This window comes from Cyprinodon tularosa, unplaced genomic scaffold (genome assembly GCF_016077235.1).
Source record: "Cyprinodon tularosa strain WSP-4 unplaced genomic scaffold, ASM1607723v1 ctg58, whole genome shotgun sequence".
Classification (NCBI taxonomy): domain Eukaryota; kingdom Metazoa; phylum Chordata; class Actinopteri; order Cyprinodontiformes; family Cyprinodontidae; genus Cyprinodon; species Cyprinodon tularosa.
In genome coordinates, this window is record NW_024039318.1 from 678,940 (window position 1) to 697,440 (window position 18,501).

The window sequence follows — 18,501 nt, forward strand, 5'->3', positions numbered from 1 at the left end:
ACTGGATGTTTAAGTTTGAAGCTACAAGAAAAAGCGATCCCAATTTAGCAGCTAGGACAACGGTAATCTACATCAACAAAAGGAATTGTATGAGTGTTTCATTAGGAACTTGTAGCAGGAAGTTGGAGTTTCTTTTGGAGAACAGGATGATGTTCTCATTAAGAAATAACTTTATATATAAAAACTATACTTTTCCATTACATTTTAGTTAGTTGTTTTTTTTTTACATTAATAATGCTTAACTCCTTGTTACTGCATATAACCATGCATTATCACTGTCTTATAAAAGAAATTTAAAGCATTTACAGAGTTTCGTTAAAAAAAAAGGTTTAAAAAAAATGTTAGAACTGTAAATATACAGTCATATATATATAGTCATTTTCAAGACTGCACTTAAAAAAAAAAAGAAATTTCCTGAAAAATGTTAACGACATTTCTTTTTGTTGTATACAAAATGACAAAATAAATCTGTCCAAGTCTAAGTGATACAATGAAAATAAGAGAAAATGAAAAGGCCTCCTTAAAAATTTGCTTTAATAATATAACATTTCTTCTGCAGTTTTTTTTTCTTTTTGTAGCAGTGAGGGCATTTCAACTCAAACTGAAAACTGCAGCTCCTCACAGCTTGTGACAAACAAACATCCAAGCACTTCACCAAATGTGAAAAGCGATTTGCTGTAATTTCTCGCTTGCGTCTCGTCCACTTGAATTAACAACCTGAAAAGTCCAATCAGGCAACAGCTCCAGGGGTGACTGTGTGTGTGGGGTGTGTGTGTGTGTGTGGGTGAGGGAGACTGGCACTAATGAAGGTGCAGCTGCATGAGTCACAGCTAGAAGTGAGGTCTCCGCTGACGTCCAGTATATTTCGTGTCAGGTCGAACCTCCCTGCAGGAAATAGGAGACAAGAGGGAGAAAGGGCATCAGCCAATCAGAGAGAGAGATTTCCAGCAAAATGAAATACAAGAAAAATATTTATCCCATTTTAAAACAAAAAAATTTCACTTATCACATACTTTCCTTGCCGTCTTCTTCTCTCCTTTTTCTCCATTATCCATTCTCGCCCCTTCTTTGCAGATTTTCCTTTCATGTTATTAAACCGACATCTTTACAAAGACAGAGAGCTTATTAAACAGTTATTCAACTAAGGACACTCACAATTTACCATCCCACTAAACATCATCGGAATGTGAAAAGGAGGAAAAGCCGCCTGACGGAGTTTAAAGTCAGACGGGACGACAGCCTTTTCTTGTTTTTTTTCGGTCCGTTGGCTTCAACAAGACAAGTATGGCTCAACCTGCACTGATTGACGCCAAGACCTGCATTATAACTAAAGAGTAACATCCTTTAACCCTTTAAGTTACCGTTTTGGATCACCTGCATAACCCTTACAAATTGAGTACCCTCGTCCCTCAGTGAGGTCTAGAAGCACTAGATCTATATCCAGCCATTCTCAAAGATACTGCTACATGGCTGTACATCTTATTTTGGCATTCAACCGATTAGATGAACGCTTGAATGATATATTACCTACTGTAAATTAAGTTGGAAAAAAGGTAAAAAAAAATAATAAGCATAGTTAACTATTATATTTAGGGTAAAAACCGAAAAATAATAAGTACCAGTATCAGCATTAATGTCTCTAAGGTTATGTTGGACCAAAAAAATGTGTTTCTTTAACTCTCAGAGTGTTTTTATTCATTTCTTATAGAAGCACTTTTGTTATTTTTCTTAATATTTTCGCGCAAATTAGCGTTTCTTGTTATTACATAGATATTAATTTTTACCATCAAAAATATCTTTATTTTTTTATTTACAAAGGTAATAAGGTCTTGTCCTGGATTCCAATAACACTATTGGCTTGAAATTTAGATTTTCAAAGTATTTCACTGATTACCCTATAAAGGATTAAAGCCACCCAAGAGAAAAGTGGTTGTTTTTTAGGCTCTATGACACAAATCTTTAAATTATTAGAGGAATTAAAATATTACTTAAAATCTATTTAAGGTTAATACCTTTCAAATAAATCATGGAAATAAATGAAGTGAGAGGAGATTACCTCTTATAAAAGGTAAGAAAAATAGTCATGGGTGGAGTAAGGTGGAAGACAGCCTGTCAGAGCCCATTAATGTTATTATTTACTCCTGTCAAGGCACATCTGGACTGCTGAAATACTGGGGATCACACAAGCTGTTGGGAAGTCATCGTCCTCAGGCCTTTTCATTATTTAAGGCAGAAATTTATATCTCTCTTAATCAGTCATGAGGTTAAAGTGGGGGTTGTTCAACCTAGCTGATCTGATGGGGCAGTCTGGGTTATGAGCTGGAGAGAAGTTAAATATGTAAAGCATGGATTAAACATTCCAGTAATATAGATTTTTAGGAATCTAAATAAATGCACTCAAAATAAACCTAATTTTGTTCAGACTGACACATTGCAGTAAAAGATCACTTTATTTAAAGCCTTTTATATGTTCTTTAACACAGGCATCCCCAAAGTCGGTCCTCAAGGGCCGGTGTCCTGCAGGTTTTCAAGGTTTCGCTACTTTAGCACAGCTGATTCTGATGATGCAGTTCAGCAAAAGCCTGTTAATCAACTATCAATTAAAATCAGATGCGCTGGAGCAGAGAAACGTCTAAAACCTGCAGTACCGCAGCCCTTGAGGACCGACTTTGGGGATGCCTGCTTTAACAGCTAGTGTAGAGGACGATAAAAATAAATAAACTTTCGAAATCTTTTCTACTTGGAGCAAATTTACCTTTGTCCTGAATATTGAACCTGGTTCATAACAGTCCTGTCTGAAGTTTCTGACCCCAAACCCTGAAATAATCATCAGAAAATACATACAAGTCACCAAAACAGACATTAAGAAATTAAATACAAACTGCTAACTTGGATGTTTCTTACTTTGGGGAGAGTTGCTGTCCCCCCGGCGAACAGACACAAGAAAAACCTGGAGGTAGGAATCATGCAGGTGAGATAAAACAGTTAATTTCTTCTCTAGTTTCAATGCTCTGCTGTTAATTTCACAGACTGTTACAGAAACAATCAACAGGATATATAGGGGACTAAACATATCAGAGAAAACTGACTTTTTAGCCTTGCTGCTGTTGGGATAATCCACCACCATGCCTCCAGTGAAACCTGCCTTCATAGCCTGGGAGGTGATGAGCTCCAGCTTTAAATTGGAAAAAAATAGAAATATAGGGAAAATAAGTGTAGAGTCACAAGAAGATCATTTTAGACGCTTAATAAAAGCCTCTCATGGCAACAAAGAGGTAATGATTTCTACCTGCTCCGAGTTCTCCGGATAAAGCTGAAAAACTGCACGAGAGCCCCTGGCCTAAGAGAGCCAGGACATTAAAAGGACTTTCCATTAATAAAAGAGTCTGAATTATAAAAAATTTAGATCAGCGATTATAAAACTTTACCAAAGATGAGTAGAGGGTGCTGAAGAATGTGTAGAGCCTCTTTGGTGGACTGTGTGAGCGTTTGTCGGCATTACAGAGCCACTGCAGTGCAGAGATGCTGACAAAAGTAAAGAACAAATCAGAATAATCCAGAACTGTTGTTCAAACCTTTATAATGCATTGGATGAGCTGCTGGGTCAGTTACCTGATGCAGCCATCGAAGGTGCCCGGTCTGAAAGGCATCCCCTGCCCCATGTCCCCCAGCAGGAGGTCTCCCTCCACCTCTCTGTCCAGAGCAACATCTGGCCACAGAAAAAATGTTCACCATTAGGTGCGACAAATAAATCCATATTACCACAAGATGATAAATAAAATTCATAACATCTCCCAGCTGTTTAAGGTCACTTAAGTTCTCTGAAATCCACAGAGCATTTAGAGTAATGCAGATTAAAGTATTAATTTAATTTAATTGTGTATAAATAGCTATTTACTAAATTTTGGTGGATCCATATAAATATTTACTCCTGGTTACAACGTCCTGTCATGTAAGACAGATCCCAGTAGCTCCATGGTAGCTGTGAGAAATGACTTCCTCTCTTTGTGTTTCTCAAGATACCTGTAGCCATCACCTTATTCAAAGAAAACTACAGTAAAAAAACAACTAACATTTGGGTTTGCTGTATAAGAGCTGTGAACTCAGAACTGAACCGTTTTAATTAAGTCAAAAATCAAACTAAAATACAATCAAATTGTGTTAAAATTATTCCTGTTTTCATCATAAAGCAGGTTTGCTTCTTTCTTATTGACCATAGAGCATGATTGAAAATATCTTATCTGAAATAATAATTGTTGCCCCTGCACTGTACAAAAGAAGCAAAAGATTCTCATATATTTCTTTTCACATTTTAGATAAAAAACATGGAATAAACAAAAGATAAGCCCCCATGTACAGATGGACAGACACAAAGATCTATAGGTGAGACTAATGCATGAATGGATGGACATGATGAGTGACAAACAGGCAGAGCCTTGATCCTCTGCTGACCCAGACAGGAGGTGCTTAGTTTACCAACAGCTGATGGTGGGAAAGATGTACAGAAAGATGCATGAAAAGATAAACAGCTGATCAGGTCGGCTAAAGGAGACACAGACATCATGACACGACCATTTCATAAGCATAAAAGAATCTGACAACAGTTAGCACAACATTTTGAGCAGATGAATTCCTTTTCAACACACGGATTGGTAATCCAGATTTTCCCCACTCTATATATTTCACTTTAGATGATTAAGTAAAAGTGTGTAAAACAAACCAAGCATGGCGGTGCTGATGTCGACTCCGACCCAGTGATGTCCCTCCTCTGTGAGGTAATCTCCACTGAGACCAGATCCACACCTTGGAGGCAGAACAGAACTTAGTGCCTCAGATTTCCTCCTCTGGCCCTCATCACTTATTAAATCAATGTTTAATACAGAACTCATATACCAATGATGTAAATGCTTTGCAGGTTTTTGACTCAACTATGATGATTTAGGAGAACATTGAAAGTCCTTTCAACAATAAAGCACTATGGCTAAATAATTACAGTCTTCGTGTAGAATAAGCAGCTTTCTAATATAAGTTTTGCTTTAAGTAAACAGCCTGACTCGCATACTTACCCAACATCTAGGAGGAAGCAGGCCTGGTCCTCTGGCAGGTTTAAAAGCTCCACAGCTCTCTCTGACATCTGAGTCTGGATCTCAATCATCCGGGAGCTGTGGGGAAGGAGGCAGACAGACCTAGTTAGCACTAAAGGTTTTCTCACACATGACCATTAATTTCCAAAGCCTAACTGTGTACCTGACTCTAAACCCAACCATTACAGGTTCATACTTAACCCTAACCCAACCTAAACCCACTTTACCCCTTGTGGGGTCAAGCAATCAGTCGCCACAAGGAGCAGTCGGTCCTCACAACGTGCATAAAATAGGTTCAGCACCAGCAAAAACACAGTCAAGACAAAGACTGATATTTACAGATAAGACAGGGCATCTATGATTTGTGCAAAATCATAAAAAAATGAAAGACATCAAGACAATAAATAAACAACAAAGCAAAGGTTTGCAAGTGTGAAAACATATGATCACAACATCATTACATTTAAGCAGGCAAATAAAATCAATCAATCTGGGCAGAGGATGACAATAAAAAAGAAATACCATAATTAAAAGTGAAAACGACATGGTAACATTAACACAAATAGAATGTATAATATTATCTTACAAATGCTTTCATGAAAGCAAATAAAATATACTAAATTATTTTGTTTTTTCACAAAAATCAACTAAAAACGTATAAAAAATGAGTTTTAATCAATCAGAGCTGGCACTAAAAGCGAACCAAAAAAACCCAAAAACAAATACAACCAGAAAATAAGTTAGTTGAAGAAAAACAGAACAACTGAAACCCATTGAATATAAGTGAAGAGATTACATTACAGTTCTCCAACTGTACACACACACATACTGTATATATATATGGCCAAAATATTCAAACTTACTTCTGTGAGTATTTCTTTGCTTCCGCTTCATTGTAGAACTGAAATCAGAATAAGGGTGTTACAGTCGGTGGCAGATTTCACCAAAAAGGAAAAAGGCCAAAGAACAACTTATGAATATAGGAGGTAAACAACCGCTTTAGATGCAAACAGCTCATGCAGATCAACAGAAAATAAGGCTATCAAACTAACCACATCTGGCGGAGCTGTGTGCTCTGGTCTCCGGCAGCTGGAAGCCATACTTGGTTAATTTTTCAATCAATTTTTTAAAAAACAATTGAACGTGTGTTCGAAGCAGGCTGTACACATGTGAAACACACTTCTTTTTTATTTTTATGGCGGTTGACAAGCAACTTATCGAAGTGCATTAGCGCCACCTGCTGGAACGGAGTGTGGATCGGGATGCTACATATATTCTTCCACATAAAAAAAATAAATTAAATAATTATAACAGTAACATTAATCACACAAATCTCTTCTATCAAATTTTGGTTTCCTTAGTGCATTTCATTAAATAACAAATACACTTGTAAATAGGAATTTTGTCTAAAATATCTTGTATTTTTAACTGTAATTTATTTTCTCGTAATCGACCAAACTATTCCCTTCTCTCAACAGAATATTTAGAACAGAACCACAAAACATGCTTTAAATCCTGTTGGATGTTTTCCCTGTATGCCCAAAACGTAATCTGGATGCAATGATTTCCTCTTTTCTATTTCTTCATGTTCTCCTCATTACTCCAATTTTTGTTTGAATACTGTAACGCCATCTTTCCTAAAGCTTTTGTTTAATAATAGTTTTTTGTTCTTCGTTACTGGTGAAACACACTCTTCTTTTTCGTTGCTTTTAAATACCGGTACTTTTTTGAGCGGTGCTACACCGCCACCTGCTGTTCAGACATTCGTACTGGGGTTGAGGAAAAAATATATATATTCTTCACACTTTTATCACTGAGTTGTTCTACTATTCTTTTTATAAGACGTCCCTTCATTATTTATAAGATTATTGAAATAATTTGAATGTTGTTGTCGTCCAAAAAATCTAAGACAAATGTCTTAGATTTAATATATTTTTAAATGTTGACTTTAAAATATCACAATATGTGTAACATATCAACAACATTTTAAATTCTATTTCATTTTTTTATGCTTTCAAAATATAGCTAATCTAAAAGTGAAAAGGGAATAGGAATAAATATGCAATATCCACAATCAACATTATATTAGTTAAAACAATAAAAAAGAAAAACACACATTCTTAATCTATAAAAATATTTAAGTTAATTCAATTCCCCATCCTGTGTTTCTTTTTGGAACATACAGAATCTTAATTGGAGAAAAAAAAATTGATCTCTTCCACAAACATTGTTTCTTAATAATAAAGATTTCCCTTTTTAAAGAAGGATCTTTCAAATTCTACATTTTATTCAACCAAACACTTTCTTCAGAAATACAAAGTGGAAATTGATATTTCCTGTTCCTTCTGTAAGCTCTGTCCAGAAACTTCCTTTCATATTTTTTGGGAAATATGCGTGCTCCCAGAACTTTTGGAAGGACATCGCTTCTCTAATATCTAATAATTTTCACCCAGGGTTTCTACTTTATTTTGAAAATGTTTTGTTTGGTATCAAAGATTCCAAGACAAAAGACTCCTCTGCTGCATTCCTTATTAGCCTGATCTTGTTTCTTGCCAAGTCTCATATCTACAAGAGTAAAGTCATTTTTGACCTCTTTTTAATGGATGTTAAACTGTATATTTACTCACGTAACAAAAAGGCCCAGAAAACAAAGAATATCTATAATGAATACAATCTATTTTTCTAATTTTCATAATTTTTTACTTATTTTCATTTCATTTTTAGAGGTATATTTTTTCCTTGTCTTTTATGTTCCTTGCATTGTTCCTTTTTTATTATTTATTTACTTTTTATTTTTTTTGTCTTGTGCTGTTTTCTACTTTAAAGTGTATAATATGTATAATTTGTACTATTTGCAAAGATATAAATAAAGTTTAGTAAAAGAAAAAAAAAACATTCTGGAACGTCTTCCTTGTAAAACATTATTGGTAGATCATCTTGAGTACTTCGAAGGGGTGAGAGGAAATGAAATAGCAGACAAGATAGCTAAAAAGGCTTTAGAAAAGCAGAATATAGACCATATTCCACTTGGGAAAGGGGAAGGTAAATCAATAATTAGAAATAAAAATTACAGAATTATAGCAAAAAAAAATATGGGATGAAGATGAGAAAGGGAGATTATAAAGGGTTAAAAAATGTGTAATAGTTAAAAATTATGGAGAAAGAAGCAGAAGGGAAGAGATCAGTTACACTAGATTAAGAACTGGACATACCTACTTGAATGAGTTTTTGTTTGTACTAGGGAAGAAAAATAATGATATATGTGAGGATTGTGAAAGAAAAGAAAATTTGGATCATGTTTTTATGGATTGCATTAAATATGCAACTGAAAGAGAGAGGATGAGGAAAGTAATTAAGGCAAAATGGAGAGATTGGAGTATTAAAGGCATTTTAGGGACAGATGGAGATAGGGAGGAAAATCCAGTTATTTATGAAGCATTGTTTTTATTTATACATAACACAAAAATAAAAAATAGAATATAGCAGGTGGAACTATAGCGCTACACACTCATGTACAGTAGGTGGCGGTATGCACCTATAAGTTGTTTTCAATCCTCCTATCTAACAAAGAAGAAGAAGAGTCTTGTGTACTTCCGGTAAACCTTACATCTGATTGGTTCTCTGTTCGAGAACACCCGGAAGCAGTCCGTTGTCGTTTACCGGTTTGTTGTTGATGAAATGGCAGAGGTCAGCCAGCGGCTCGGGACCAGAGCCTACCGGCTTACAGCCCTCGGTCCCGGCCTGGCTCGCACCTTGTGCCCCAAAAGAACCAGCGGACTCCTTCCGATAAACAGAGTCTGTACCCAGAGGCATTATAAGGAGGAAACTACCTATTTGTTCATAAGAAGAGCCTCTCAACGCAGTTCTGAGAAACTTTCCAGAGTAAGAAAAGCTGAAAAACAACAGAAAGATGTGTCTTTTCTTGGTTGCTCGTCTTTTAACACATCTGTAGCTTGTTTACTCTGGTTTCCTGATACTAAAATGACCAAAACAGCTACTAACAGAAGCTTATTAATCTCAACTGGGCGCTTTCAGGAGAGGACGCTCTTATGTATGAAGTCACTCTGGACCAGAGGAGCTGCTTCAATCCACCCTAACGCCTTCAGGTCCTCCCAGCAAGTCAGAGCTCTCAGCACTGTCCTCTTCATCCTAACAGAGGATAGATCAGGATGTGGATCTTCACTGAAACATCTGAAAGCTCTCTCTGATCCTTTTAAAGCATCTTCTAAAGCTAGATGTTACAGCAGGAGGTCAGAGGAGGCTCATCTGCTGCACAGGAGTAAAACTGCCTACTACGACATCCTTAAAGTGTCCCCCAGTGCAACGCAGTCGCAGATCAAAACGGCGTACTACAAACAGTCCTTCATCTACCACCCTGACAAGAACCTGGGCAGCAAGGAAGCCACAGAGCGCTTCTCTGAGATTAGCGAAGCATACTCCGTGCTGGGCAACATCAGCCTAAGGAGGAAGTATGATCGAGGGATCCTGACGCAGTCTGATCTTCAAAGCCCAGAGAAGCCATCTTCTAAACACACATCCAGCAGATCCACAGGCTCCCAGCAGCAGCAATATCATCATCAGCACAGAGCCAGGCGGTTCTCCCACACTGGTGGAAAGCCCATGTTTGATTTTGATGCATTTTTTCAGGCTCATTATGGAGAGCAGCTTCAGAGGGAGAGAGACTTAAAAGCCAAGAAGAAGCAGATGGAGGAAATGCAGAAAGAGAAGGCTAACCAGTTCAGGCAGCAGAAGACTCTAGAGTTCACTTTGGTGATGATGTTGGCCACGTCAGGGATCCTCTTCGTCAGTCTAGCAAAGCCTTAATCAAGCAGCACCAGTACCAGCCGGTGGTTGATGTTTCTCTGGGTTGGACTGAAGCACGACCTGTGATTGTTAAAACTATCACAATGTTGTTTCGAAGCTAAATTGCAGTGTACCTGAAATCAGATCATAGCTTTTACGCCTCCTTTATAAAGTATGACTCCTGAGTGAGAAATACTTGTTCTCCTTAAAACAAAATCTGTGCAGATGAGCTGTTTAAGATTTCACATGGTTTCATTTAATGATCGCTACGTATCATACTTTTCTGTTTCTCATGTTGAACAGCTTTCCATAATTAAAATTCATAGAAGTTACTTTCTGAATAAGATCAAAATATTACCTTCAGATCTGTATCATTGATTCAGCCAAATATGGTCATGCTCTTTGTAAACAATGGTATGTTTCCTTTAAATTTCTTTCATTTTTCGATTTTAGGCACCTTAAAGTGATTTTTATTTCTCTCCAGATAAGGCCTAAAGAAGAAAGGATGCTTTCTTTTTGTAAAACAAACAATGCACAAGTATTTCACTTGTTTTCCTTAATACTGGATCTATAACAGTAAGACGAAGTGAGCAGTGTAAATATTATCGGATAACAGCAAATGTAAACATCTGTTTGTTTGCCATCAGGTGTAAACATGTATATAAGTCTATGTACTGTACATGGATATTGCCTCTATATGATTGAGAAGGTATTAAAACCTCTAAAATTTTCAAGCGATGTTTTAGTTTATTTCAAATCGTGCACAGAAAGATTCATCCCACAAGAGCAGAGATGCACTCCATCAGATAAAACTACTTTTAGCTTGTAGTCCTTAAAGAAATTAAAATAAAGATGCACACAAAATAAATCCTGAAATGGGTAAACCCAGCCAAGACGTATTCCCAAATCAGAAGCTTTGTGTTTTCTATGATGCCTATTTCAAGTTTAAATTAGATATCTGGTTTGTAAAAAGATAACATACTGTGGTAGACTTCAAGCTTAAAATTTAGACACAAAGCTATCAAGAAAAGCAACAAAAATAAACCACAAATTAGAAATAGACTGAAAAAGTCACAATTATTATGTATCTAAGAGCCATGGAAGAAAATGAAGGGCTTATGGATTGGCCTCATTTTACAAGAAAAATATCTGTGATTTTGTTAAAGAAAAAAACACACCGGTGGAATTTTTATTTGCTCCTTTAAAAAAACTAAATGTCATACACCTTATCTCATTTGTTAGTTTTTTTTAACTTAATATCAAAGTAAAAAGGGAAAATTTAGCCATATATTTATATGCAGTTGTAATTATCCTTCTTATTTATTTACTGTTTTTATTTTTAAATCTGCCCTCCAGGGGATATCCTTTTTCAAATAAGAACAAATTATTTTAATGAGGAAAACTTAATTTGGATATTTAAATTCAACAAAGTTAAGTTTGATCAGACAGCTGCAGCTGATCAAGAATGCTACTACCTGCATCCTCACTAAAACTGAGAAAAAGAAGCACTTTTCTAAAAAATTTTAACAAAAGTTAACATTTCTTTAAACCTATGTCTGCTCCAGACAAAATGTTTCTGCACAACTGAGGCTTTGAATACGAACAGAAACATCCCTAAATAGATCATTGGGGCAAAGAAAATCACTGTATTTCCCCCTGGAGCAAAAAGATCAACAAGACCATCAACCATTCATGCTCACACTAAAAAAGGCTGAATAATCTAATATGCATGTTTTTCAGTGTGAGAGCAAGTCTGATTCTCTAAACTGAACGATGTAAACTCCATGCAGGACAGTACGAGAAACTCGGGTATAATTTCTATTATTCAATCACTGGACTGCAGTGTTTTGGAAATGCTGTGTCAGAAAAACAGCACGACATGTCTGATAGATTCACATTTTATTCACAGAAATATAAAGTAGTATGTCAATTACATCACTTTGTACAAAATTGCACAGACTCTTTAAAACTCGGTCAGACAACAGAAAGTTCAGTTGTGGGAGGGTTACGCAGAACAAAAAGAATACGTGAGCCATCGTTGATATGTGGAATGGGTCGTGTTTTTCCACAGTTTCTTAAAGAACTGCTAGTACATAAATAGGGCTCAATAGGAAACATGTCATTTACATGTGTGAAGGAATTAATAGGCTTTTATAAAATAGGATTCATATTGGCACATGAGCTGCTCCACCTGTTCGCTGAAATCCCCTCTCAGGCTTGGTGGCCATGCTTAAAAAGGAAAAGTTTGGCTGTCGACATGTTTATTCCAGCTGACCAAGAAGTGTTGAAGGAGATTATTTAAGCTTATGAATTGTAAAACCTTTGCATTTAACTGTGTAGTTAGAATAGACACATATCTAATAAAAGAGCAACACGATACCAGTATAACATGAAACTGCTATTTATAATCTTTAAGGTAAACGGAACAAACGAAAGATGATTACTTTTGGTCATATTTTACCTTTAAGGTCAAGGGTCATAACCCCAAAAATGTTGCAAATTTGGTTAACAAAACATACCTACATTTGAATAACAAAAGGAATTTGCCTTATTTTGTTATTTTTCAACTTCCAACCCCTCCATGACACGGATCATATTGTATTCTGAAATATTTGAAGTCTTTTGGAAGAATAAGACAGGGAACACAGAAAATGTACAGAAAGAATATATTCAAGGAGAAAATCCTGTTAAATCAACAACTTTTTGATTGGTTTGGTGCTATGTTTATCACAAACTTTTATAAAGTTCTTTCTTTTTTTAAAGTTAATTATATATTCATACAATTCTGCAAAAAAAAATAATAAAATCTGATTTATGTGTTCAATCCAAATTCAAAATTCATGCTGTTGAGGCAGAGGTCAGAAAGTTTAAAACAGACATTGGGTCAATGATCATGACCCAGTTTGCTGGATTAGAGAATAAACTAGAGCAGGGGTCTGCAACCTTTTATATCCAAAGAACCATTTTGCCCCGAGTCTGGCTATGCAAAAATCATTAAAATATAACTTTTTAATATAAAATAACCTATTATTTTTGTTAAATATCTGCCATAGGAAATCTGTTGCTATCTTAAATAACAAACATTTGATTTTCTTTTTGTAGTTTAAGACAATGAAAAACATAAAACGATTCATTAAGATGAAGCTTGGATTTTCTTCTATAGGATGTGATAATAATAGAACACATAGTTTACAATCTAATTAAAAGAAAAATAACCCTACAAAACATATTTCTGGTAGTTTTAAAGTCATTCTGATATGAAAATTCATTTTTGAAATTCTGTATAAAACCCAACAAGAGTTCTCAGACTGGTATTTATTCTTAGTTTTGCCTTACATAATTTTTTGCCACTATTAAGAGCCATTGTAGAAGGTCTAAAGAGCCAAATGTGGCTAGAGGAAGACTGTTTTTAACCAAAACGTTTAAATATAAATTAGATGTTAAACATTTTAATTGTAAATGAGGCTCTATTTTAAAGAAGGTGTATAAAAATTCAGCTCAAGGTCAGCTGGAAATAAAATATCAAAACACCATCTATCGATTCAAGCATGGCCATCTTGCACACTATGTTTCAGTTTGTCGTTTTTGTTATAAAACCTGCAAGCTTATTTGCGGAGCGCATACAACAGTACCGAATGCTGCTTTTCTAGAAAAAAACGAAAGTTGCAAGTCCCTTCACTCAATGCTGGGTTTGGTTTAATAAAATCCTCAAGGCATTGCTTCAAAGTAATCTCATATTCGGAGCCTCTAAACTACAGGTTACCATTGATGATGGTGATGTGTGTTAATACAGAACCATCTTCAGACGCAGGGACCCTGAAAAGCATGTTTTAGAAACACTACTGCAGCACACACACACACACACCCACACGTATCATTAAAAATATCTGGACTCTAATACACCACCACACATTCATAGTAACAACCCACTAACATGGGAGCTGCTCCTGTCCATTAAAATATGTTAAACTAATTAGTAAAACAACACCTGGCCATGTGTCTGTATGTAGTGTCCTCGCTAAAACTTCCAAAACCTTCACATATGGCATTCTTGGTACAGTGTCTTGCAGAATATGTCATATTCACCAAACTTCTCCACATTTTATTACATTACCAACACAAACTGCAGTGTAAATAACTGGGGTTTTATGTGATCAATGAACAAGAAGTTACAGATAATCGTAAAGAAAGTTGGAATTAAATGTGTGTATAATCCCCTTACAAATAGAAATCTGTAAATTGAAGCTTATCTTTCAGTTCCCTTAATTAAACCAACATATCTTTTTGGGGTTGTTTCGTTCTTTTGCACTTTTGATCATGTAAATTAAGTGATTTATTTATTATTTTTTTGCCCATTCTTTGCTAAATCACTCTGAGGTTCCCTCAGATTGGATTATTTTTTATGGTCTTTGTTCAGTCAAAAGGGGAACCTCTGCCCCAGTCTAAAGTCTTTTGTAACCTGTGTCTTATTAGCCAGTACTTCCCATACTCTTTGAACACTCTCACTAAAGATAAACAGTCCAACAGCATAATGCTGCTACCACTGTGTTTCCTCTCAGGGATGGTTGGATGTGCAGTCTTAAGTTTCAAATGTTTGCCAAAAAGTTTGATTTTGTTCTCATCTAACCAGGGACCCTCCTTCCATGTGTTTACTTTTTCTTCAACTAACTAGTTCAAAACTGAAAATTTCTTTCTTTCAAAAGAGATTTTATTTTTTTCCACTCTTCAGGGAAGGTTGTGGGAGTACACCACTCATCCTGAGAACAGATTCTCCAACTTAAACTCTGGATTTCCATAGTGATTTTCCATAGTCCACACTAGCCTCTCCCTGTATCTCATTTTAGTTCAGGAGGGGTGGAAGATGCTCTTTCATATTCCCGATGATGGACAGACTTGAGCTTTTTGAGATCTTCAAGTTTTCAACCTTTCTTTCTAACCAGATCCTGCTTTAACTGTCTCCTAATTTTTGTCTGACCTGTCTGCTGCATTATTTCTTCTAAATGATTCTGCTTATCCAAGATTTTCTTCCAAAAAAAACGTGAGGTATCTCAGAACAGCTGGATTTATACTACGAATACATTACACACAGGCGTACCCTGATTGGACTGTTTTAGGTTTTTCTGGGTCAATGGAGAAAAATACAAATGAAAGTAACAGTTTTCAGATCCCCTTCAAGATATGTTATTTTCCTTCCATATAACAATTATGTGCTGGTTTAACACATATTATCCAATAGTATGCAATGCATTTTGGGGTTGATATGTGACAAAATGTGGAAAAGTTCAGGGGTTATGAACACTTCCTCCAAGGCATTCTAGATTCTAACCAGAAACTGAGAGCAGATTTATTCCCTACAGTTTAGTTTTGGACAATTTGGGGTGTTAATTCCTCGTTGTTGTCTGCTTTGGTCCGTTAACGTCTAAGCAAACTGTCAGAAAGCAAGCCCCCTCAGGCTGTTCATGTTTAGGATATATACCTCTCAGCTAACATGAACACATGTGATAACTGAACCACTGTTAGCGTAGCGACCCGAGGCAGCACTCTGAACAGAAACCCTCAGGGACAGCGAGGATATCCGGGACAGATTCAAAGCAGCTTTACAAACATTAACAGGATGCTCTAAGGAGCGGAGGGGGTGGGGTTTCTGCGAGGTCATTTCAGACTCTCAGTCCTCTGGCAGAGGACTCTGACAGGCTCTGCTCCTGGAGAACTGTGGGTAAGGCTCAGCAGGAAATGGTCAAAGGAGGTGAATCGAAGTCATATGACTCTATTTATGTAAGTTGCCCTTACTGTCTCTGGCTGCAATCATCCACACTTTTAAGTTTTTTTGTGCATCATAACATGTTGTTTAATACCTGCTGCCCATACCCTTGATATCTGGTTTGAATCAAGCATGGACACACTGCTTGGCCTCATCTGCTTTCCAGTTCCGAGATACGGAGTTAAAACAAACAGAGGAAATGAGGAGTGATTTGGACCATTTGGAAATGTGCAGAGCGGTCCGTGACACCTTATATTTTCAGAATATAAACAAGCAGACCCCATGTTTTGGGTTGTTTAGTAGAAAGAGTACTGGTTCTCTACAGCACGGGCTCTGCGGGTCCCATCAGCGTCGTGGTAATCCTCGGACGCTCCGCTCGAGGCCTCCAGAAGGCGTTCTGAGCTGTTACTACGGCTCTGCAGCCCCGCTCCCACACCAAGTCCTGTACCAGGGTCACTTCTGGAGAGGGATGGGATGGCAGTGGGTGAGGAGGAGGTGCTCGAGGATATGGGGCCATCAGATGACGGCCCTGCAGAAGCAGCAGTTCCAGGAGGGTGAAGAATCGTCTGAGCTGGATCCGTCCTGCAGGATGCATCCCTAGGAGGAGTCAAAACCATAGGCATGGTGGAATCTATAGTAGAAGGAAAAAAAATAAACAGTTTTTAAAGTGGAAAGATACATCAAATACAAAAAAATCTATGCTGATGATAAGTGTTTGTTGTTCTTGCTGAAAAGTTATGAGTAAATGGCTCCTTCATGGAGCGGCATGTAAACAAAAGCAGTGTGGGCCTGCTGTATTATCCTTTCTGTTGGTGGGCAAAAACACCAACAACACTGAGGCCAAAGACACGCCTGACCAGCACATCAATAAAGCCGTTTTATTTGCATCTGAGTGGGTGTTTGAGTGTGTGGAGCTCCTGCATTCAGAAAAACAGAGGGACCCTTTGTGACCACCGGGGTGGAGTCAGAGTCTCAGCCAGCATGCAAACCTTCAGCTGCATAATCGCTTCCCCAACTCTGCTGCACAGGAGACCATTTATCCAAGGAGGGCTGGAGCAGTGGTCGGCTGAGAGGAGGTTTTTCATTTCAGTGAGGCCAAAAGCCAGCTTTCCATCAAAACCAACCTGCAAACTCCTTCTAAATTGCTAAGGAAGGTTTAGTCGACCTAATTCTTATTTTGATTTTCATATTAAGGTTTAGCTCGCTCCTGTAAATGAAAACAAATACAGTCATTAAAGTGTGCAAAACCTGATTTAGTTTAGCCTGGCCAGCTTACTGACTTACTGCCTGGAATGGAGCAGTTGAAGTCGATTTCAAAGGCTTGACTAACAGAGTCAACAGAAACAGTTTAGAACTAACCAGATATTTTTTTTTTTTTTAAGAAAAGCTTTAACAATATAAACAGCTCATAAACAGCACATTATAAAGGGCATCATCCTGGCTACAGTAAAGCACTGTTGCGCTGTGATTGGTGCAATGAGCCTTAGCAGACTGACTTACGCCTCGTCTATGTCAGTCTGACTAGCCAGGCTAGATTTATTGTATTTGGTAGGGTCAGAAAAACAAACTTAAATGTATTTTATTAGGACTTTATATATAGAAAAGGTATAAAAAGGCTGTGCATTGAACTAAAAGTAAAAGGTACATGGCCTTCTTTCACAAAAAGAGTCTTGTAACTCCTTCCATTTTTGGGTACAGCTGGAAGTATTTCAGGATATGTCTCTACCTGCTTTTCACATGCAGAGCTGGGCGTTTTTATTCATTTGTCCATAAGGATCAATTATCAATTATTTTCAAAGATTTTCATTGGAGTCAGGACTTGACTTTGACTAAGCCCTTCTAATGCATGAATACTCTTTATTCTATTTCAGGGTTGTACAGGTTTTTTTTTGTTTTGCATCTCATAATTTACACCTTTACTGTAAAGAAGGTGCAGCTGCATGGTGCATGCTGGGACAGCTGTCGATCTCAAGAGAGGACAATTCTGCTCTGATGCATACTCGGTTAAGAGGGGGGGGGGACAACATCTGAGGACTTTGTCTGTTCTCGGTCTTGTGTTCTTATGAATTGAAACATTACTAGGGCTGAGGCTGTTGCTGTTTCACGAGAGCATGAGAATACACAAGTACACATAATGAGAAATGGCCCAAGTCTGCTTCTACCAGTTAAGGCAGGTCAACCACATTGAGGAAATCCTCAAATTATTCCTTTCCATCTTACGACAATGTCCTCAGTCAAGGTCAACATCTCCCCACACCATGTGTAAACAGAGTTAGTGAAGCACTGCTTCCCCCTCCTCTGGAGGTTTCAAAGCCAGAATCACTTTGAAACAGACTCATGGGCTGTGTCCGTACGTCCGCTCTAACCTCTAACTCCCTCAATCACTACATAGAGCGGGGACTACCGTATTTTCACGACCATAAGGCGCACCGGACTAAAAGGCGCACTCTCAGTTATGTGTCCCATTTCTGTATTTAACACACACATAAGGCGCACCGGACTATAGGGCGCGTTTTTTATATACAGGTACAAGTCCTCTACTACCTTTAAATACCTCTACTGCGTATTTAAAAATACAGCGGGGGCAAAACTGAGTATGATTGTGCTTTATTCATGTATTTATTACAAAGTATTAATCAAACCTGGCAGCTGGCCGTGAGACAGACACATCGCAGATGACACAGCGCTGTGGTCACTCCTAAATTAACTTAAAATCCTGAAACCTGCCGACGGAATATGTTCGCTTTTATTGCCGGTATCCTGGTGCCTGCAGCTAAAATTATTTAGATGAAAAACACCTGCCAGCAGCCGCGGTGAACCCCAGGCTGCCCAGCCTACAGGCTGCTGATGAAG

At 37.3% G+C, this 18,501-nt stretch overlaps 3 protein-coding genes across 3 annotated transcripts in view; 1 reads left to right on the forward strand and 2 right to left on the reverse strand.

Moving 5' to 3' along the window:
- Positions 1 to 516: 516 nt before the first annotated feature.
- On the reverse strand, positions 517 to 6,298 carry bud23 (BUD23 rRNA methyltransferase and ribosome maturation factor). The gene is made up of 12 exons (XM_038306318.1): positions 6,137 to 6,298; positions 5,948 to 5,985; positions 5,067 to 5,162; positions 4,721 to 4,803; positions 3,613 to 3,709; positions 3,429 to 3,525; positions 3,290 to 3,340; positions 3,090 to 3,175; positions 2,905 to 2,950; positions 2,756 to 2,817; positions 1,014 to 1,103; positions 517 to 885 (listed from the first exon to the last, which is right to left on the reverse strand). Exons 1-12 carry the CDS (start codon positions 6,182 to 6,184, stop codon positions 831 to 833), a joined length of 849 nt encoding a protein of 282 aa, XP_038162246.1. The 5' UTR covers positions 6,185 to 6,298; the 3' UTR covers positions 517 to 830.
- A 2,401-nt stretch (positions 6,299 to 8,699) lies between these two features.
- dnajc30b (DnaJ (Hsp40) homolog, subfamily C, member 30b) lies at positions 8,700 to 10,621 on the forward strand. Its single transcript, XM_038306407.1, has 2 exons — positions 8,700 to 8,966; positions 9,120 to 10,621. The coding sequence occupies exons 1-2, from the start codon at positions 8,763 to 8,765 to the stop codon at positions 9,906 to 9,908; spliced, it is 993 nt and encodes a 330-aa protein (XP_038162335.1). The 5' UTR covers positions 8,700 to 8,762; the 3' UTR covers positions 9,909 to 10,621.
- A 1,148-nt stretch (positions 10,622 to 11,769) lies between these two features.
- The window catches only part of LOC119797315 (SH2B adapter protein 2), a 30,831-nt gene continuing 24,099 nt past the window's right edge, over positions 11,770 to 18,501 (reverse strand). Inside the window, exon 9 of the mRNA XM_038306350.1 lies at positions 11,770 to 16,279. Coding sequence (XP_038162278.1) covers positions 15,945 to 16,279 — 335 coding nt within the window. The 3' untranslated portion in view covers positions 11,770 to 15,944. The remainder of the gene's footprint in view (positions 16,280 to 18,501) is intronic.